Source organism: Danio rerio, chromosome 23, assembly GCF_049306965.1.
Source record: "Danio rerio strain Tuebingen ecotype United States chromosome 23, GRCz12tu, whole genome shotgun sequence".
Lineage (NCBI taxonomy): Eukaryota > Metazoa > Chordata > Actinopteri > Cypriniformes > Danionidae > Danio > Danio rerio.
In genome coordinates this window covers 33,365,036-33,389,022 of record NC_133198.1, presented here as the reverse complement: position 1 = coordinate 33,389,022, position 23,987 = coordinate 33,365,036, and the positions used below count along the sequence as shown (strand labels likewise).

General features: G+C 37.1%; 1 protein-coding gene across 42 annotated transcripts in view; it reads left to right on the top strand.

The window, feature by feature from the left end:
• Positions 1 to 23,987, top strand: part of camta1a (calmodulin binding transcription activator 1a) — a 639,110-nt gene that overhangs the window by 251,176 nt on the left and 363,947 nt on the right. For all 42 annotated transcript variants that reach the window (XM_073939169.1, XM_073939167.1, XM_073939163.1 and 39 more), the window contains one exon: positions 17,415 to 17,482. Coding sequence is in view for 21 of the 42 variants with exons in the window: in XM_073939164.1 (XP_073795265.1) it covers positions 17,415 to 17,482 (68 nt within the window). In the remaining 21 variants the exon portion in view is untranslated. The remainder of the gene's footprint in view (positions 1 to 17,414; positions 17,483 to 23,987) is intronic.

Below are 23,987 nucleotides of genomic sequence, written 5' to 3'. Positions count from 1 at the left end.
ATCTTTGCCATGACTGTAAATAATATTTTACTAGATGTTTTTCAAGACACTTCTATAAAGCTTAAAGTGGCATTTAAAGGCTTAACTAGGTTAATTAGGTTAACTAGGCAGGTTAGGGCAATTACACAAGTTATTGTATAACGATGGATTGTTCTGTAGACTAAAGACCCTTAAACCTACCCATGCCACCAAACCTGTCCATAACCCAACTTCTATCCCAACGCAAAAGCACCACAAGTGTTCTCAAATACATTATAAACACAGTAAGTACATTGTATTTGTTTTTTGATGTAAGTACATAGTAGTTAAGGACACTTAATATAAAGAGGGACAACTGCTTTTATTCTAGCTAAATTAAAACAAATTAGACTTTCTCTAGAAGAAAAAATATTTTTAGACATACTGTAAAAATTTCCTTGCTCTGTTAAACATCATTTGGGAAATATTTTTTAAAAATCTAAGTTTTTTACAATTTTTATTCTGATTGCAACTGTTTATAATATTATTGACGTAAGTTTTTCTTTTATTATTTCACACTGTTTAAATTTAACTACTCTCAAAATTCTAATTTGTTGTTAATTATCTTCCTCCTAAGGCATCCAAGATATTGATGTCTTTTGGCTTTTCTTCAATCGAACTTTAAGGAAGACTTTTAGCTGAAAGTGTGTTTCTTGGCGATTTCTTAAATGCAAATGAATGGCTGTGGACACTAAATGAGTCAAAAAATCCTACAAAAGGAAAACAAAGTGAATACCTGTGGCTTCTGATGAGACATTTAATTCTAATGAAGTGAAATGAACTGTCTGTTAAAGAATTGGAACATTTAAGGCAACCTAGACAAATCCACAACCTTGTAAACTGTCTGGAACATGAGCTTCCTGTCACGTAATGACAGATATTATGCAATGAGAGTCTGTAAACAGAAACAAACATTTTTATATTTGTATCAGAAGGATAAGCATCTAGGATAAGCACAAACCTAGATGGTGTGTGTGTGTGTGTGTGCGCATGGAAGTGTGTGTGTTTCCCTGCACTGGGAGTTTCATCTGGCCTGAGTTGCTGCAGGAAGGGCATCTCCAATAATTCTGCTGTAGTGATCCCAGAATAAAGAAGAGAATACACGGACAGAAATTGAATGAATGAGTGAGATAAACATACTGTGAGGCAAGTACCAGCCACAGCTATTCATAATTGTTTTTTGACATTTTTGACATTTAAAGTGCCAGTAGCCATTGACTTAGCAAATCTTCTTTATTATTCCACTGAAGGAAAAGTCACCTACATCATGAATGACCTAAGGGTGAGAAAGTTAATAACACATTTTCATTTTTGGGAGACTTCAGTCTCTTTAAAGCTACAGCCATACTTCATACTTCAGCCAAACATAAACCTGTGTATTTTACATTTAACTGCATGTTAAGTGTCATGTGAGCTCAAACTCAACCTAATTAAGGCCAAATTGTCCACAAATTTGACCCTTATTTGTTATTTTTTCATCTTTTTTTGGTGCGTCTCTCAACCATTCTCTCTAGTAAAAACAATAGTACTATCAAGGGTCTGTTACTAAACTAGAAATAAATGTTACAGAAACATTACACCTAAGGCTGCAAATTAGTACCTAATGTTCTACCTCAAAGTACTAAAATGCATCATTAAAGTCTGTAATAATATGCACACATTATCAGTATATAATGCACCAAAATGTACTATTAAATTCCACTGCCCAAGGCAAGGTTTTGGTACCCTCAAAAGTAACATTTCTGTAAATATGTTTAGTAAAATGGACACTTAGCCATATTTAGCGTCTTTTTATAGTCGGTTTAAAAGAGTAATTTTCTTTATCCAGTTATCATAAAGGCCTGGGAATGTATTGGTCAACAACTACAGGATCTTTGCACTGTTTTTTACATTTAACATTCAACTTTTTTGTGCAACTACGCACGTCAGGTTTCTTCAAAAAAGTGTGTCAAGTGAGCTCAAATTCAACCTAATTATTTAGGACTTTCATACTGTACAATCCAATTCAGCCAACCCACGACTTCCCAATTTTGAACATCTCTAGTTCGGCAGAGTATTTCTCTGTTCTGTTGAACACAACGTTTGTTGAGCGGAAATGACTTCTCTCCCTGTGCCTGTGAATTTCCTAACATGTTTTTTTTTCCTGTCAGTGCAGTTTTAAACACGTCTTTTTATTGAGGAGACATTTCTTCTCCCAATGCTAATGGATTGATTTTAGTTTGAGCAAAACTTTAGTTTTTCCTCTATCTGCATTGTTTCTTGTTTCTGTGTTGCTTCTTTATAGAGCGGATCGGTGGACAAACCACGTGCTGGGCTGCTGCATGGGTGACCAGCACTGGCAGGACAGTCGAAGTGAAGCACATTTTGCACTGAGCCCAGTAGGTGGTTGTGGGCACGCCTCGAATTGAAAGTTCGAAATTGGTTTCACGCAAGGGTGCCCCAGTCATTTGCTGTGCTGAATAGTGGAATTCACTGGATAATTCCAGCATTAATTGATTCTGGGCTCTGAAATAAACAGGCTGGCAAAGTGCACGAAAGTAGAGGCACAGCCTAATAGACCTGCTCCTTTTCCAAAGGAAGAGAGAAGCTGCCGAGACCAGACATTGAGTCCAGTCCAAGTCATTGTTTTACATGTAAATCAATGAGAATCAATCTACTTTCAAATAACTTTAATTCTTAGGAAACTCTACTTTTAGAAATAGATGTTTTGCTAATGTAACCACAAACCATCCAGGCTTTCATTATACAGTTCTTATTTTCTTTTCTGAACACAGACTGACAGTATAGTGGTTTGGAGGCAAGCAATTACCAACTACTGCACAAATATGTATTTCTGAATATCCATGGATTGAAGGCAGTGCCTGCAGACTTGTAAAATAATGAACTATCCAAGATAGGTAACTTGCTACAGCACTATGAACAGCATTACATATTTGAAAGATGACAGCTAGCATTATTTAGCCGGTTGTGCAGGTCTGGGCTAATTGCGTGCCTGTCTTTTTGATAAATCACTAAGCTGTTGTTGGTGCGTTTGTTATTTTGTAACTGATTTAAGTCTCGTTTACTTGGTCAAGAAATGTGAATTCCTCTGGATCAAGTCTCCAGTCTAATGCATGTCTGTCAGTGGTTAAAGCAGGGCTTTGTGAGAGTCGTGTGAATGATCTGGCATGTGGGGGCTTTGTGGTGTCTGTGTCTCTCGCCCTATTTTCTCACACATCAGGTGTGCCATAGGGACTCTCGTCAATGAGACTCAGTGACACTGCATTAGACTCACTTCTTACTCTAATTCCCACTCCACCCATGATCCCCCCAAAATGAGTCTGTCTCACACTTGGAATGGCGCTGCCACCAGCATTAAGTCACTCAAGATTTCAATTGTCAAGGCTTTTGTTTATATCCACCTATTTTCATGTGTATTTTGTAATATTGCACAAAATGTCTAATGGAAACACTAAGATGTGCATAAATTAACATTTAATAAAAAAATGCACTTAAACTGTGATGGAAACACATTTACAGAATAAATTCCAAGGTGCGCATCAAAACGTTAATATTATGTTGTTTATCGAATCATGTGATATGTGTACAATATTAATGGACAATCCAGCAGGCTGACGGCATTGCACTACATTTGAAATGTTGTTTTGGTTAACCAAAGTCCATCATCAAACCACTTATTGCCTCCTAGAACTGTCTTGCGTGGATCTCAAGTGGAACCAAAAAACAGTCTCATACCTGTATGACTGCGTTCTTTGAATTTCATCTTTGTCCTCTGAAGCACAAGTAATTCATTATATAAGAAAAAAGGCCCAAAGTGGCTTTTTCTACTGCAGCAAATTCTATTTTTCCTTTTAAAATTTGGTGGCGATTCATTGGGAAGTGAAAGTTTTGATCTCTTTGACTTGGATGGAAACGTTAAGTGCTTAAATATTTTGGTCACACTTTATAACACAATAATGTTTCATTAAGTTATGCAAATTACCGAATGAATTACTCAAATTAACTACACTGTAAAGTTGACTCAACTCGAAATTGTAGGACAACTTACTGCAGAGCTTTTATGTGTTAATTCAACTTTTAACTGTACTGTACTTGACTCAATTTAAGTTGAGTAAACTCAAAAATGTCCTAAAGTTTGTTGCCTTCAAATTTTAAGTTGAGCCAACTTGTTATACAGTGTAAAGGTCTTTGCAAACTGAAGTCTGCAATTTTCTTATGTACTTTTTTCGTATTCATATGCGAAAAATTTGTTATGCACACAAACCTTGCACACTGAGTCAAATGCATAATAATTAATCAATTACGAAGTAAAGAGTCAGAAATTAACCCGATTTAAATTTAAGGAAATTTTTTGTAATTTAATATGTAATTTTACGGTGAATTTCTGTCATTTAATGGCCATTGTTTTACAGGTTTTTATGTTTTTTGTTTTTTTCCAGCACCCCAGCTGCCGGAAATAAACCATAAATTTACGGATTTTTTTTACAGTATACTATACACATTATAATAGATGGTGATGTGTTGATGTGTCACAGCAACGGACAGAAAGCAGACCAATAATAATAATATAACGTCTATGGGCATATGTCAAATTAATGGACACACGCATATGCAAACACACCAAACAGCAGCAGGGCTGCAAAAACTAACGTGGTTTGATTGTTTTTATAATGGGCGAAAGTTTTTAGGCAGTGTGTCAATACGCTTCACAAAATGTGAGGTCGAATTTATTTTTTAGCGTGCAAAAATTACGGACAAAAATTTCAGATCCAGTTTGCAATAACCTTAAGTATGAACAGTACTTGTACAGCATTTATTATTCCTAGATCAACATTTATTAATGCCTTTATTAAAATCCACATTCATGCTTGCTAACATTAGTTAATGCACCGTGAGTTAACATGACCACAAACAAACAACTGTATTTTCCTTAACTAATGGCAACTAACACAATAAATGCTGTAATAAATGTAAAGTTCATTGTTTGTTCATGTTAGTTATTGAATTAACTAACAATAACTTAACTTAGCCGCATTGTAAATTGTTACGAACGTTTTATGTAAAATGCCAGTTTAGTGCATAAATCGAATTTGCATATTTGGATGGAAACAACTAAAAGTAAATGGAAAGTACACAGCTAGAGAAGTTTTTCTTATTTTCCCTATCTATGTATGTTTGTTACATTAGTAAATTTGAATTATTAATTGACTGAAAAGAAGAAGAAAAAAAAGCTCTCCAGAGAAAAGATTGCACTTTTTCACTATACAGCCATGTCATAACGTCCTGCGTGTAGTAATGAATGCATCATCCGGCTCTCCTTGCCCCTCGCTGGGTAGGATGGGGTCTTATGGGAAGCTGGAAAGGAGAAATATCCTGCTGTATGGATGATGAAGAAGACTCCAAGCATGGACACAAGAGGGCAGGTTGGAGGAGAGCGCCGCAGGACTCTGGGAAGTGAACCTGGCTACTCCCTGTGGAGCTCGTGAGAGTGGGAGCGAATGGCAGACATTAACAAATGAGCCTCTTCATCGCCACATAGGGGAATATAGTATCCTATTGTGTCCCAGCCGAAGAACTACTCAGTCCTCCCCCATGTTCATGAAAAAGCAGGAAAGCGAAAAGGATGTGCGTCTGAGCCTTGGTGCCCAAGGCAAGTGGCAGAGGGCATACTTAACTTCCGCTCTTCCTTCATTCCTACCACATGAAATTTGAATTGGAGGGATTTGTCATGCAAACCCTGAAGTGAGGGATGCTAGAACATTCTACTCTGTCTATAGTCTTTCTCAGGATTGTGCAAAATTCAGAAAAAAAAAATGGTTCATTTTGAATTTATGAGTAGCTCAACCTCGCTATTATTCTATCTGTCGTACTATCATTCTTCATTCTATCCACCTATCATTACATGGATAATTCTGTTATTCATTTGCATTATATCTCCCATTGTACATTCTTGTCAATATGCTTTTATTTTTTTTCTAGCCTCTATCTTATATATATATATATATATATTTTATTTTCTACATGGATTTCTTTGTATTTCATTTCATTCATTGACTTGTTCTTTCCATTTAATTTTGATGATTGCTATTCTACGACCTGTTTGCTTGAGATTTTGTAAACTGAAACTGAAACTGAGGTTTTCTGTTTTTTTTTTTTTCATGGTAGTCATCCTTTTTAAGAAAGGGAAATGTGAATGTACAAAACAAAATGAATAACCAGGGCTCTTGATGACACATTGGGGTCTTATGAAGAAAAGCAGCAATACTGAATTGTTACAACCTAAAATAGTGAGATTACATTTGCAGTTAATCAATCAACCAATTTGAATTTTGCTAGATTGTCAACAGTTGATATACTCTCTAAGGCAGAGGTCACCAACCTCGTTTCTGGAGGTCCGGTGCCCTGCAGGGTTTAGCTCCAACTTGCTTCAACAAACCTGGCTGGGTGTTTCTAGTATACCTAGTCAGACCTTGATTAGCTTGATCAGGTGTGTTTGTTCAGGGTTGGAGTTAAAATCTGCAGGACACCAGACCTCCAGGAACAAGTATAGTGATCCCTGCTCTAAGGGATACTCTACCTGACAAAAGTCTTGTCATCTATCCAAGTTTTAGGAACGACAAAAAATAACATGACATCTAGTTGATCAGTTGGTATCAGAAATGGCTTATATGAAAAGCAAAGGCCTCTAGATTACGCTTGTTTTACCAAAAATAAAAATATGATCATATCCTGATTTTTACTTGTTGGGACAGTGAGGTCTGACTTTGCTTAGATAAAAGTCTTGAAACCTAACAGAAATAATGTACAGTAAGAAATATAAAGTCATGGTGTAGTGGAAAAAGAATTAATATTGTGGACGACTTCCATGAGCTTGGAGGAATGCATCCATACATCTCTGCAATGACTCAAACAACTTATTAATAAAGTCATCTGGACTAGGAAAGCAAACGTTCTTGCAGAACTCCCAAAGTTCATCAAAATTCTTTGGATTCATCTTCAATGCCTCCTCTTTCATCTTACCCCAGACATGCACAATAATGTGGTGAGTGGGCAGGCCAATCCTGGAGCATCTTGACCTGCTTTGTTTTTGGGATCTTGGTTTTGATGTTGAGGCTGAAGTATGAGAAGGAGCGCTATCCTGCTGAAGAATTTACCCTCTCCTGTAGTTTGTAATATAATGGGAAGCACAAATGCCCTCATATCTTAGGCTGTTGATATTGCCATCCACTCTGCAGATTTCTCGCATTCCCCCATACTAAATGTAACCTCAAAACATGACTTTCCCTTCTCCAAGCTGTATTGTTTTCATTGAGAATCTTTGGTCCAAGCGGGTTTCAAAAGGTCTTCCGCAGTACGTATTTGTGATGATTGAGATGCAGCTCAACAGATGATTCATTTGAAAAATTTACCTTCTGCCACTTTTCCAGACGATCAACTAGAAGTCAAGATATCATTTTTGCTCTTACAACAGGGATCGACGACAAGACTTAGTGTTGATACCATGTACTTGCATTATATTTGATCACCAAGGGATTTGGCTTTGGCTAAAATCTGTTCTACAGAACAAAAAGGTCTCCTAAATACTAATCTCTTTAATCCCATTTATTGATATTTGCTAAGAAAGAGAATTCAAATGCATTCTACTGTTTTGGCAGACAAAAGCATTGCTTGTATATTCACACACGTTTTCACATATAGACCTCGGCATGTAAAGCTGTGACGCTGAGCATCTCCCCCTCTTTATTCTTCTGAATGATGACATCCACTCAAAGAGCAGTTTCATTTCCATCCCATGCAGTGGGACCTGGCACTAGCAGCAAAACAATCTCACTAAGTGCGAACACTTCCCTCCCACAGCACATCCTCCTCCTCCTGCTCTCACAGAGGCTGTGCTGTTGAAACAGAAGGCCTAGACAGAGCGGCTGGAGCTCAGCCACTCACTCAGCCCTTGATGGGGAGGATTCAGTGCTGTAAGATGGGGATAATTTGTTTCGAGAGGCCTTGAAGTGTCTGGGACCTGGGAGGTGCACCGCAGGTGAATCAGCATGCCAAGCCAAACATTGACCACCAGCTGGAAAACATCTAAGCTATTCTGGATCAATTCGGAATTGATCTCTGCCCAGCTGTATGTATAATGTAGGCTGTTGGGCGGTTAAGACTGGCTGTCTGTCTGACCAGTGCTGGGAAAGAGATATGATCTGCCCACACCCTTTAAAAGCATATTATGGGAAAGGGCAAAGGGCTTTGAAGAGACTTTTAAATGAGCAGAGCAGGGTTGCCCGTGTGCAGTAAATGGATTCCATCCTGCCCGGTTACAGACCAGATGTATTCAGAGCATGCTGACAAGGTTCTGCGCGTCCTACAGACCTGTTTACAGGGTACGCCACGTCCCACTGCTTTCTGTTGACTCGGCAGGTTGGTGGCCAAAAGCGCTGGATGGAAGGGGGCGCGGCATCGAGCATCATGAGTATTGAATGGCTGTGGCGGGTGGGCGCAGAGGGGCTATAACGCCGAGTCGGCTGCGAGTGCCATTCCTGCTCCTCATTTGGGCTGCCCAAGGAGGCTGCATGCAGGGATTAATAGGTGGTTGACTGGAAAGCAAAGCTTTTTAACCCTGCTCAGGGACTCATAGAACAGCACCACACCACGCCAGCAGATGCCAAGTGCAGCTGTCAGGAGTCAGAGTGCTTTTGTTGTTTGCTTGCTCTTCTTACTCCTCTTTTTCCCTCTGTGGTTGTCTTCGGGCCTTTGCAATTTTTTTGGGTTGAACTCTTTTCTTGAATATTTTCAAAGTTACTATATAGTTGTCTTTTATTTTCAAAGGTACCTGTAGGAGTAATGGTGCATTTGAGTCTTGAAACTTGTCATTAATTATTATCTGACATTATTTTCGGACATATTTTACCTCAAATCATGGCATAGATTTAATAAAGGATCGCTCTGAGATTTTGCTCCATCTTGTCAGGATCGCATATTGTGATGATCTGAAATCTAAAATTCCACCACAACCCAAAAGTGCATGCTGGATTGATATATGATGCCTGTGGAGGTCACTTGAGCAGAGTGAACTCACTGTCATGTTTGAGAAGCAAGTCTGAGATGATTTGAGACATTGATGTAGCCATCATAAGCTGAATATGGTCAGCAACAGTACTTTGGTACTCTGCAACCTTAGCTAAACCATTGGACCCAGAGTGTTTTTAACTCTGAAGTCATGAGAGTTTTTACTTCCCTGACCTCATATTAATAATTTTAACCTGTTTCAATGTATTGTATGTTCAGAGATGCTGTTCTGCATGCCCCAGTGATTACAAGTGATTATTAAAGATATTGTTGCTTTTCTATCACCTTGAACTGGCATTAACAAGACATTGTGCCTTGCTGAGAAGTTTGTGCATGAAAATCCTTGCCAATCAGTGGTTTCTGAAATGTTCAAACCATTTTTTTAAACAACGACGTCATAATTGATGTCACTAAAATTATCTTTCTTCCTAGTTTTGTAGTTTTGACATTTGACATGATTGCCACCTCTAGCCAAATCCATTGAGCTGCCATGTAATTGATTAATCAGATGGTTGTGTTAATGATTAGTTAAACCGGTGTGATAGTTAGTGTACATTACTCCATGCACAACTATAAATATATGTAAATGTTCAGGCTTGAAATGCTTCTGACTTTTGAAACTGCAGTTTTAAAATTTACTATTCAGAATCTCATTTGCATAATATTTATAAATGTAATATTAGGATGTTTTTTATTTATTAATTTTAGTATTTTATTTTTATGTTTATTGTTAACACTGACTGGAATGCAATCATACAATATATCAAGTTACATTTGGACCTCAGAATTTGACCTTAAATGACATAGGATTAACATACATTATTGCCAGGTGTAACTAAGACTAGCTATACGTAGTACTCAAATCTTGTTAAATTATAAAAAGAAAAACATAATAATAATAATAATAATTATTATAGTAATAATAATAATAATAATAATAATTATTATTATTATTATTATTTAGATCCAGGGACAGATTTTAAGATATAACTTACTTTCATTGTGCTCAACAAACACTAACAGGCTTAGCATTCTGGTATAACAAAACAACTGTTGATGTTGTGTGTAGGTGGTTTGGGCTGTGTGAGCTTTCGTTTTTACATTTAATAGGAGTTTTCAGGTCAGGATCAACCCTATCCATTTCATCCATTTAATGCACACTCTCCTGAAGTGCGTAAAGCGCCTTACAATGATGTGCTTGTTTTTAATGAGCTGTGTGAAAGAAACGAATCTCCACAGCTTTTTCTCAAGTCCTTGACCTTTTCTCATCCCCGCTGACTCTTGTTCATCTGTTATACCCTCACACCTCTCCCACTCTCGTTCATTTATCCTCTCATCTCCCTGTTCCCTTAGCTGTCCCTCCCTGCATATCACTCTCTCCTATGTCTAATTGCATTTCAATTCGCCCTAAGGGATGCCTGGGTAGTTCAATCCTCTCCCCCGGTTTCCCTCAAATCCATTTGCACCCTGCCCTGGCCAGGTCAGTTTCATGGGTTGCCCTGCAGGAAATATCAGATGACCTCACTTTTCAGTGAGAACAAGGTATCTTGGGGAATAGAATCGGTTGAGAGCCTCATCCCGCCCTCATTCCCTCATATCCATCTTCCCCTCCTGCATAGACTTCCTGTGCTCAAGTGTAGAACAAGGTCACAATCATATATTGAGTGATAACAAGCACTCCACCAAAAGTTTTGGTGGAAAGGATTATATTGTGATGTTGTAGTACTTTAGCCATCTCTATTATGCACCAACAGACACACCGTGTTTAACATTTAATCGATGTTTTAAAAACAAATCAATGATGATCTAAATTTAATTTAATTTAATTTAATTTAATTTTATTGTATTTTATTTTATTTTATTTTATTTTATTAAAACACATTTTCAAAAGAATTTCTCATTTTAAAGAACAATACATTAACATTTTTTACCCAGCGATTGAGTTTCTTCATATTTGAGACCCTGGATCACTTTTTTTAAAGGTATTTTATTTTATTTTATTTTATTTTAACCACATTTTAAAAATAATTTCACATAAAAAACAATACATTTTATTTAGTTTTATTTTATTTTATTAAAATACATTTTAAAAGAATGTTACATAAAAAACAATACATTTTATTTTATTATAATACATTTTTAAAAGAATTTTACATTTTAAAGAACTGAATTGTATTTTCTTATTTTATTTTATTAGAATACTTTTTTTTTTTAAAAAGAATTTCACACTTTAAAGACCATTATATTTGATTTTATTATATATTATTAAAATACATTTTTAAAAGAATTTCACTTTTTAAAGTACAATACATTAACATTTTTAACTCAACAATTGAGTTTCTCCATATTTGTGACCCTGGATCACAAAACCAATCATAGTATTTTTTTATTGAGAATTATACACTACCTGAAAGATGAATAAATACGCTTTCTATTCATGTATACTTTGTTAGGATAGGAAAATATTTGGTCAATACAAAACTGCTTAGCAATGCACATTAGTAATCAGAAATTGAGTTTGAAGTATTTACAGTAGAAAATGTACAATATTCATGGAACTTGATGTTCACTTTAAATTCTAATAATTTTGGCATAAAATAAAAAAGGATCATTTTGACCTACTCTATACAATGTGATTTTGTCTATTGCTGGAAAAATACCCAATGCAACATGACACTGGTTTTGTAGTCTATTTCTGTCCATTGCTGAAAATATACCCAATGCAACATGACACTGGTTTTGTGGTCCAAGATCACGTTTGACTGAAATTGGGTTGAAACTCTACATTTTTAGAGTTTACTCTGAGGTTTAACATTTAATTTAGAATCCTAAATGTTCTATTTACTTTCAGTTGTTTGATCTCCCCACTGTGCATACATTCACAATATTCAGTATTCAAACTAATGCACGCATCACCAATTCATACAGTTCTATATAAAGTAAGCAAATATCCTATGTGCTCGCATCTGTTTCTCAAAAACATTTATCTTATACGGTTAAGGCCTTCTGTAACCCATTTACTTACTCCACTATATCTGGGACTTATTTGTGCCTTTATAGCTGAGTGGAACGCGGCAGAGAGCTTGAAAGTCTGTTGTAGTTTAGGACTCTTTTCAGAGAAGTACACTGAAGTCTAGGACTGCCAGTGGAAAACAGTGTGGGTTGAAAGAATGAGGTTGACATATGCACAGCCCATGAAAACTCACGCTGTGACTGATGAATCCATTTGATCAAGCCTTTTTTTTTTTTTTTTTTTGGGATTCAAACTCGAAAGACATCAAGACCTTTAAATTAAACAAGCTCAAAGTGCTGTGTTAGTCTTAATGGAGTATTAGTATTCATATGGAGGAGTTTGTTCCCCTGAGATCATCTATGAGCTTTTTAGTCTCGATGGCTCATGGGAGGTGCGTTATAGATGGTGTTTAGAGACAAGTGTCTGATGGGTGCTGGGATAATGCCAGAGAGATGCCTATCTCCGCTTTTAATGGAGCGTCTATGGTTGTTTCAAGTGATCAGCCCTGTCACTTCAGACTGCACATTTTGATGCTTTCGACACCTCTCCTTACCGACATCAATCTAAGCGTCAAAAGGAAAAGCAAGAGACAACAAACGCGCACGGCGTGGGTCAGCCAGGGACATGAATACCAGCGCTGGAACAAACACCTCATCAAATGTCTGCCAATACAAGCGGCGTCTTGTGCGCAGGAGAAATGTGATGGGGAATTGCATTTATCAGAGCTGCTTTTCTGTCTCCTCTTGATTTAAAAAAGAAGGCAAAAATTGTGTTTGCTTGCATTATGCTGTTATTGTGTCAATTTTCCACAATAGAAACAAAGGACGCCAAATATGCGTGTCATATTTTATTTTAAATTGCCAGACGTTTCTTATATTCACAAAAGACCCTCTTTGCTTTAGCTGCTGTCGGCGGTGACAGCTTGAGTGAAAATTGAGGCCGTTGTTGCCTGGTATCCTATCAGAGAGGCTTTTTCGGAATTGAATCAGAAATGTGCCTCTCGGAGGTTCTCGTTGGCCTTAGATGGAGGCTGAAAAAGAGGAGGACATGAGGAAAAAAGGTGGCAGTGGTGTTTTGTGTGAGCTGGATCTCCTTGTAGAGGTGACACCATTTAGCATATTAAGAGCGTTTAAACAGGTGCGGGTAGACACGCTTCTCAGTAATCAGCTTTTCTGATGTAAGCTCCTGATACATGGATTTTACAGACTTTCCAATGTCAAGGTCCTCTTCCCCTTTATAGCAATGCTGGAATACTGTGCAGTTGTCAGACATATGTACAGGCTGCTCTGTGGGGCATTGCACTTGGTTTGTAAAGGTTAAGGGCTACATTTTTACGAATTTAAAGCTATGGTGTTTTCTTCTTTTACATTTCTAAAATATTATAGATAGATAGATAGATAGATAGATAGATAGATAGATAGATAGATAGATAGATAGATAGATAGATAGATAGATAGATAGATAGATAGATAGATAGATAGATAGATAGATAGATAGATAAAAAGATAGATAGATAGATAAAAAGATGGATAGATAGATAGATAGATAGATAGATAGACGGACGGACGGACGGACGGACAGACAGACAGACGGATGAAAGATAGATAGATAGATAGATAGATAGATAGATAGATAGATAGACCGATAGACCGATAGACCGATAGATAGATAGATAGATAGATAGATAGATAGATAGATAGATAGATAGATAGATAGATAGATAGATAGATAGATAGATAGATAGATAGACAGACAGACAGACCGACAGATAGATAGATAGATAGATAGATAGATAGATAGATAGATAGATAGATAGATAGATAGATAGATAGATAGATAGATAGACGGACGGACGGACGGACGGACGGACGGACGGACGGACGGACGGACGGACGGACGGACGGACGGACGGACGGACGGACGGACGGACGGACGGAAGGATGGACAGACAGACAGACAGACGGATGATAGATAGATAGATAGATAGATAGATAGATAGATAGATAGATAGATAGATAGATAGATAGATAGATAGATAGATAGATAGATAGATAGATAGATAGATAGATAGATAGATAGATAGATAGATAGATAGACACACAGACAGACCGATAGATAGATAGATAGATAGATAGATAGATAGACAGACAGACAGACAGACAGACAGACAGACAGACAGACAGACAGACAGACAGACAGACAGACAGACAGACAGACAGACAGACAGATGGATTGACGGATAGATAGACGGATGGATAGGCAGATAGACAGACAGACAGACAGACATACATATGATAGATAGATTGATTGATAGATAGATGGATGGATGAATAGATGGATGGATAGACGGATAGATAGATGGATGGACAGACATAGGGATAGACAGATAGATAGATCGATCGATCCTATCCCAACCAGACAGACTCCTGTAGGACGTCTCAATCGTAATATACTGTACCAACCAGACAGTAAATCACTTTAAACTATTAAAATTGTTAATAAAAGTCACTTTTCAAGGATAAACAATGTTAGAAAAAAGCTTTAGGTCATATAATGTAATTTAAAAGCATAAATAAATGCGGAAAATTAAAAACATGAATCACCAACCACAGAAATATGCTTATAAAGATATATTAACAAAAACAAAAACAAATTTTATTAAAACATTATTCAAATTAAAATAAAAACAAAATGAATAAATAAAAACTGGTTCTAAATAGCATGTTCTCTTCGTATTGGCGTGGCTTTCAAAAGTCCAAAGACATGCGCTATACTGTAGGTGGACTGGGTGAGCTAAATTGCCCTAAGTGTATGTGTGTGAATGGGAGTGTATTGGTGTTTCCCAGAGATGGGTCGCAGCTGGAAGGGCATCTGCTGCGTAAAACATATGGTGGATAAATAGGCGGTCCATTCCGCTGTGGCGACCCCTGATTAATAGAGGAAATAAGCCAAATGATGATGAATGAATGAATGTATGGTTCTAAATACAGCCTATCTAATCTTGTTTGTAACATTCATGATTTTAGTTAGGAAAAAAGGCCTGTGCCTAACTCTTCCCCTAAACATAACCTCAAATAGTTGATAGTTGATTTAAATTTCAATCCAAAATGCAAACTGAAAGCGAAATCAATTCAAAATGCAATGAGATTGTGTTGTAATTGTATTACATGAAAGAGGTGTATAGCCTTCAAAAGCATATTAAACAAACAGTAATACAATGAACAAATGAATGAATTAACAAACGAATGAAATGAAAATTGTATTAGCACACTTACATCATTGTTACATCATTAAGTCAAGTTTAAAAGAGCACTTGTAGGACTGAGCATGAGGTGAGTAGCTGATTGACAGCTGCTGGCCAGTTTTTATTTCACCATCTTGACTGCACCAAATCAGCTCAACAGAGAACTAGCCGCTCATTATAAAAGCGCACAAACTTTGTCTCTCGCAGCTGTTTAATGGCTCTTCGCCTGTTTTTGTTTGTTTTTTTGTTTTTTTTGCCGTAAGGTTATTGCACCTTTATGGCTGATCGGGGGGTTGGAATAATCCTCGACATCTGTTCGGGGAGTGGGTGGGGGATGCCGACGTTTGCCTTTTATTTACTGGACCGGGCCTCTCGGCTCATCCCCCCAGCTCTGAGGTCGGCATGTTGACTTTTAATGGGAAAACGATAAAGAAGAAGAATCTCAAATGGGCCTCAAGGTCAATGAAGGAGTTTCGCCCCAAGCTATTGCTCTGGCTTGTAAAACAAACATTACTCATGAGCGCTGCTGTAAATTAGCACCATGCACCAAAGACTGGTTATTTTATTTTCTTAACTGCATGTAGTAACTACTTTTAATTGAGCGTTTAAGTAAGCTATCTTTCTTTTAATTAGCAAAAGTACAACTGTAGTCACTGCAACTCTTTGGCAACAAGAGTAGAGATATTGCGTCTAGTTTCTGCAAAATACCAAGGCAAGTGTGTATTTTTCATTATGGAGAGGTTCTCTTCATCTTGTCCATGGTCATATTCCACATCGTCCCGTCTTTCTCTCTTTCCCTCTGGCCCTGATGACAGAAGGGCAGAACGTTAATCAGAACAGCACTATCTTTTAGACAGCACCTGCAGGCCATTGCCAACTCCAGCGTTGCCTCTTTGGCTATTGCCAGTCTTGGCACCCTGGTACCTCAAGGGATGTCTCTACTGCCAACTTTGACAGGATTAAACAGTGGAGCTACTGCCTATAAATATATATTATTACCTCCTAAGGGTGTTCGAATACCATTGGTTGTCGGGAGTCGAGCAGAATTTGGGCTATTATTGATAGGTGTGCAGTGTTTAATTAGGTTAGTAAATAAAATCATGTCAACCTCAAATGCAGGGAGAATATTGAAATTGATTGGAGTGTGGTGGATTTACATTATGTAAACTGCTTGGCGTAGTGTTCTAGAAAGTATGCTTATTGATTGACATCTGCTTTTTATATCTGTGAACTGCTATTTTTGTGAGATTAGACCATTTGAAGCTGAAAGAATGACTGAGTGATGAGTTTATTGAATCTGCGTGTAGCGTTAGATTAAAAGAGTCAAAAACCCATATGGATTCGATAAACAATTCCTCAGCAGAGATGTCCCTGTCAGCAACACTGTGGCAAGTTTTTACAAATCTTTTCTTATATCCGTTTTTTTAGTTTGATCTTAATTTACCCAGAACAGCGCTTTAAGATCGGGAAATAATTGGACTGCTGTTTGATAACATCATTTGTGTCCCCCCGCATTTCCTGCTGTCTTCGTATGACAAATGCCCTCAGTGTGAAATGAATGGCTGGCTGTCACAGGTAATCATGAGGTTGCTTGTCAGTACCCGGTCTGCTTTCATTTCCCATGATTAGCTTTGTGAAGGAATGATGGGATACGTTTCACTCATCCACTTGTCTCTTTTGTTGGGTGACAGTGATGACTGGGTTAACATCAGTACCAGAAATCGCATCATCTGCTGTCATGCTTGTTGTTCATCCCGAGAAGTGATTTCTCTTTTGTTGCAGCAATCAAAGAGTCACTGTAAGGAGGATTCATGTCATTCACGTCTTCATAGCATAATGTCGTCAGACAATGAGGGAGCAGAATGAGCTGAACGCAATTTCAACAGAGCTGATTCCAATCTTGACATGGTTTTAGACTTTAGTTATTGTATCTGAGATGAAAATATTTGATAAAATCTCTCTATATAAGATTCTGTAAGCTCACTTTTCAATCAATAACGGTTTATTAATATACCATGTTAAAAAGTTGGTATTCCTAACAGTAACACCAACCTTTCTGTCCTCTCTGTTTGACAGGAAATTGCAGCATACTTGATAACCTTTGAAAAGCATGAAGAATGGTTGACAACCTCCCCTAAAACAAGGTAAGAGGATCTATCTCTCAACTAACCATTAGAAATCTATTTTACCCAGAATTCCAGGTTTTATTGCTTTGATGCTCAAATGAAGCCATTAGCTGGCGACACCCGTCAATGACCCACTTGAGAATCTCCGCTATCTTAAAAGTTGGGTGTTTGATATCGGTGGACATTGATGGCAGTTTCGAAAGGTTTACTTCTTTTAGGAGTTAGCCTGACAGGTAATGGATTATTAATGTGGACTAATAACTGCAAATAGCCTATTAGCAGAGCTCTTAGCTCAATGCTCTGCCCTATTTCTTCTGTGAGAGCGATGGTAATGTGTTCATATCTAACAGCAAATTAAACGTCCTCTAATAAATGAAGGTGTGAGCTGCAAACGGTCTTGCTGCTCTGTAGATGGTAGGTGTTGACTGACACTGAAGGGGGAAAAGTGAGCTTGTCATGTCTATGAGTGAGCGTTGCACCTGAATCAATCTGTCATCTCAGTTTATGGCTGCTAGCATGCTCTGGGGTCTAAAGCAGCTCTGGTGAATCTACATGTTCCCAGACCCCACAATAGGAGGATTTGTGTATTTTTAAAATGGAATATCTATACACTCGATTGGCTGTAAGCCAGGCCCGCACTGTTGGATTTTAAGTGTAATGGAGTGGCACTTATCCAGCATCAATGATGCTGCTGATGCGAAAGATTAAGAGTTGAGGTGGGGACAGAGGTTACCATGGCAACCACACCGGACATTTATACTCTTCCAATGAATATTGAGTAACACTATACTTGAAGGGGGTGTTATAAGACCATTGTAATTGTGTCCTGAATTTTTTTCTGATCACTTCTGAGTAATAGTGTAATAACATTATAACATTTAATGACTAATTAAATTTGCAACCCTGTAGTTGAGGTCAAGAAAAATATTAATGATGCTATTAAATAATTCACAAAACAATTATAATAGTCATGTTTATGACAGGTTTATGACGAGTTATATTGTGTTGCTAATGTCAAGTTTTCATGTCAAAGTCAATGTTAGGTTATTTTGTATTTGTCAAGTTGTCATAACAATGACATCTTAAACAATGTCATCTTTTAATTTAAAATGACATAACTGAGCTGATGATATTTTATGACAGTGGTAATAAGCATGGATAAAATATAATTTTGTGTCATGAAATGAGATTTTGCTAAAAATCAAAATCTAATTTTTTTTATACATTTTAACTCAATTACGATTTTTTATTTATTTATTCATTCATTTTCTTTTCAGCTTAGTCCCTTTATCAATCTGACGTCTCTACAGCGGAATGAACCGCCAACTTATCTTTATATTTGTATAGTAAATATGTTCCAAGCGAATATTACAAGCGAAAAATTTTTGAATGTAGGGTGGATTACCTAATTTTAAAATAATAGAAAGAAACACGCACTATCTACTATTTATAATTATTTATTGAACATCAACGCTGAACAACTTAAATTAAAACACATTGCCTAAAACATAGTTCTCCACGCTGCCCACCGTTATTGCCGCTACCAAATCGACCAACTACAAAGCTTGTGCGTTGTGACGCATAGTAAATATTATTTGAGAGATGTTTGGGTATGCAAAGGCTATGGCAGAAGCATAATAGCGTAATAATATAGTAAATATAAATCATAATATATTAAGTATGAATCAGCCTTGACAGAACGGGGTCACGTGACTCCAAATGCGGTAGGGAAAGTAATTGAAAAATATGAGAAATTTTTTTGGTTCTGAATGTCGATTTTGAATCATTTTCGATTAATCACCCTGCCCTAGTGCTAGTTCATGATTGTGAATGTTAATATATATATATATATATATATATACAGTTGAAGTCAGAATTATCAGCCCCCTTTAGATTTTTTTCTTTTTTAAATGTTTCCCAAATGATGTTTAACAGAGCAAAGAAATTTTGTAATATGTTTTTCAAGAAATATGTCTGATATATTTTTTTTAATCTTCTGGAGAAAGTATTATTTGTTTTATTTCAGCTAGAATAAAAGCATTTTTTATTGTTTTAAAAACCATTTTAAGGTCAAAATTATTAGCCCTTTTTTCCCAATTATCTACAGAGCAATCCATTCTTATACATTAACTTGCCTAATTACCCTAACCAGCCTAGTTACCTAATTAACCTAGTTAAGCCTTTAAATGTCACTTTAAGCTGTATAGAAGTGTCTAGAAAAATAAGTAGTAAAATATTATTTACTGTCATCATGGCAAAGATAAAATAAATCAGTTATTAGAAATGAGTTATTAAAACTATTATGTTTAGAAATGTGTTAAAAAAAAACTTCTCTCCGTTAAACAGAAATTGGGTAAAAAACAAACGGGGTGGGGGGGGGGGGGATGGGGGGGCGCAAATAATTCAGGGGGGCTAATAATTATGACTATATATATAACAAAGCTCACAACAGACATTTCTATCCAAATCGATTTACAAATAAGGACAATAGAAGTAATCAGAAAGAGCAACAAAAGAGTAATCAAAAAGCAACAGACGAAATACTTAATGTAAATACTAAGTGAATTTGTGTGTGTTGTTGGGTGCGTGTGTTTGTTTTCATTGATAAATATTTATAATATGGAGGATGACAAGCCGTTGATGAATGTTTCCTGCTTCTTGAGAATGATTGACAAGGCTCAAATGACAACGGCTGACAATGAATGCAATCAAAATCAACAAAAGGGCAATAATGCAGAAGTGCTAGGAAAAGTATATTGTACAATATAGAGATGTTTTTTCCCCACTGATTTGTATTTATTTATTTAATTCTGGCCCATTTCCACAGAGAAATCTCACTATTCAATATTCTTTTCACATAGCTATTACACATTAAATGATGTTGATGGTATAGCACATTTTAATTGAGAACTGAACAAATGCTATATTCCTTGAATCAGTACTCCATATGGAAGCAGTGTAAAAGCTGCCTCCGTCATCAAGAGCAAAACTCGCTCCACACAGACAGTAGATGCAACCAATCATGAAAAGAGATAAGAGAAGCAAGGTTACTTGAAGGTGGTGGAGATTTTGGGGTAAAACTACATTTAATTTATCCTCCAATGCACAATGTCAGGGCTCTTATGGTGTAATATTTTAAGAAGCTTATAGTGTGGGCAAATTGTGTATCAGTGTGCGTACGTGCCAGGGTTTAAGTCCGTGTTTTTCTCCAGTCTGTTTTCCTAGCCTCAGGTTAAGCCCTCCAGTCTCCTGTTCTAGCCAGTTTGTCGAAACAGAACAGTGCTTTCTCCGTCTCCCGCCTGCTTCCAGAAGGAAGTCCCACTTCTCTCCCAATTAGAGAGAACTCATCTTATACTATTAGACAGCTCAGAGTCCCTTCTCCTCAGTGCCAGACACTGGAAACTGCTCACTCTCATGTTTTCCTCCAGTCTGCACACAGGAAGTGCCGGGCGCCATCGGCACAGGGGAGAAAAAAAACAAAGCTGACGAGGGATCCCGGCATCTTTCGCGCTTCTTCATACTATATTAAACACAGTGTCATCTCTCTTACTCTCTCAATTTCCGTCCCACAACCAACTATAGTCAGTAAGATTAATTTAAAGTGGTTTATTCCAAATGATTTTATTTGATTGATCTTTTCATTTGTCTTTCAGTTTTAGTTTGAAATGTATCCACTTTAGGGAGCATTGTTATAAACTATCAGATGGCTGCTGAGTGATGTATGAACACTGCCTTGATTGTGGTATGCAAAATTGGTATTCTGTGGCAACTTTTAGACATGTAAATCATCTCCCGATTCTAAAAAAGCAAGGAAATATCTTATATAAACGGCCCTTAAGAATCGTGTCGATCAAAGAGCCCAACTGCAGCATAATTTTACATGGTGTCCTTAAGAAAAATGAGTCAGGCAACAAACTGCTCGATTTTGAAAAGATGTAGTTTTGCACGTCCCTATTAACAATCCTAATTCATGTGCAAATGGACTTTGAGTACTCCAACTTCCACCCAATTTTTCTCTCTGCCTGTAAGGGACATTGATAATGGCTGGACATAAAGCAAAAGCCAATTATAAGACATTTCCTTGTGTAATTGCTAGAGATGAGTTGAAGAGCACCCCGTCGGCTTTTTATCTCCAACACACAAAAAAAAAAATGAGCCCATGAATAAAGTGTACCTCTTCGCACTCGCTCATTACTGGCCCTGTGCTCAGTAATGTGAATTATCACTGGCTAAAAGGAGGTTGGGAGGAGTTCTTGTGAGCACTGTATTCAGTGGAATGTTGTAGCAGTGGTTATAGCACATGCTCAGGGCCTGTTAGATTCATAATGGTGAATGGACAGTCCTTAAAAGACCCTATGAAATCAATTGAGAGTTTTTGTGCTGTGTTTTCTATGCCTTGCAACTTTTAGGCCATCTAGTGCACATCTACTGTAGATGTTTTTTATTTTATTTTATTTTATTAATGCACTTTTTAAAAGAATGCGGAAAAGGATGAGTCATCTTAAATGCATACTGTAGGTGTTTTCATCTAATAATATTCTCTTTTCAATAAGATTAGTTTTCAAGCTTTAGTACTTTTGGGTATAAGACTTAATAATGAAACAGCTGTAATTTTAAAAATATATATTATATTTTTTTATATTGGTTTTAAGATTTAAAGCATACAGTACCAAGTATCAAAAGACAAAAATTAATTTGTTGTCTTTTTTTGGCATGTTTTCAATAGTGATTTCAATTTTCATGTGAATTTCAATAGTCATGTCAAAGCAGTAAGTAAATCAGCAAACTATCATCTCAAAAACACTGCAAGGATTAGATGCTTTGTTTCCAGAGAGGACTTAGAGAAACTTGTTCATGCTTTTATCAACAGCAGGGTGGATCACTGTAACAGCCTCCTCAAGGGCCTTCCCAAAAACACAGTCAGACAGTTACAGTTCATCCAGAACGCTGCTGTTAGGATTCTGACCAGAACCAGAAAATCAGAGCACATCACACCTGTCCTCAGGTCTTTACATTGGCTCCCAGTTACATTTTAGTAGATTTTAAATTATTATTACTTGTCTATAAACCACTAAATGGTCTAGGACCTCAATACATTACAGATCACCCAGATCATTAGGATCAAGTAAATAAGAAAATTCCAAGAGTTAATTGAAAGCATGGTTAACCGGCCCTCAGCTACTGCACCCATAACCCCCCCCCCACCCCCCCCCCTCTCCCCGCTGCTGGAAACAACTTCCAAAAATTATCTAATTTGAAATCTATTTTCTATAATCTATATATGATCTATTTCCTAAAAAGAAAACTAATTTGAATGGATAGTATTATATTTTTTTCATTGTATTTGATTCGATTGTATTACTAACAATGTTTTATATCTCTATCCCTCTTCAAAGCTTTTAAGCAAGAGTTTTGTAGCTCTTTGTATTATTTTCATATATCTGCTTGCCTTAAAAATAAGTTTGTAATGTGATTAATTTTACAGCAGGTTTAGTTTGATTAATGGTGCTTTAACAAAACCTTTTTTATAAATCCCAATGGGAAAAGAAATAGTAGGGACAGTATACCTAGAATATAATGCTGCTGAAAAAAAAGTAGTTGGCCATTTATGCATTTTATCCAATGATAAATTATGTTTATCAGCTTGAATATTTGTAAAAGAGCATCAGAAGCAGAGAGTGATGACAGCAGTGACTAAAATCTATATATTTTTTCCGGTGGTCAAGGCAAAGTGGAGTTCAAGGTTCAGGGGTGATGAGAGAAAGGGTGGGTGGTTAAGCGATTTTCTTGCAGTTTGTCATTTGCTCCTCCTCCTTCCCGGTGGAAGCCAACAGCTCTGAGGCACCCGGCTACAGGAACTGACTCAGCCTCTGGGCAGGCCAGGCTGGAGAGACAGGGGAGACAGGAGGTCAATGGGCCACGGAGAGTGTAATAGCTAAGCAGTAGGCCATGCATGTATGGAGGCGTAGCCCGAGGCTCTGAACACACACATTTACACAAGCACACACACACTCAAACTCATACAGTACATACTGAACAAACATGTAAGGACAGAAGACAGACGGAATATTCTATCCGTATTACCAAGAGATCAGTCACCAGAGAAAACCACAACAAACACTCTGAAAGAAAAGACATGCTGCATGATATAAAAGCATGGGAATAAACTCTGATTAATCTATATATAAAAGACGATCTTTGCTATTATTATTAAGGCTTGTTGGGGATCAGTGCTGTGTCTTTAAATATTCCAAGGCCGGAGCACCGTGATTGATGCGTTCAGCTCTTGTAATGAACATTCTCTTTCAGACAGGAAGTGCAACAATGGGTAAAATCAATACGACCACTTGCATGCCGGCCATTGGAACAACACTACAGCTAATTCAGGCCATACCTGTCAGAGCCCAGAAAATCTCCCACAACTCCAGCGTGCTGCACTTTAATTTACAGTGGCGGCCACCTCCTTTTCCATTTCTATTAAAAGGAGAGCTCTGCATTAAGTGTTAATGAAAGCTGGAGCCGC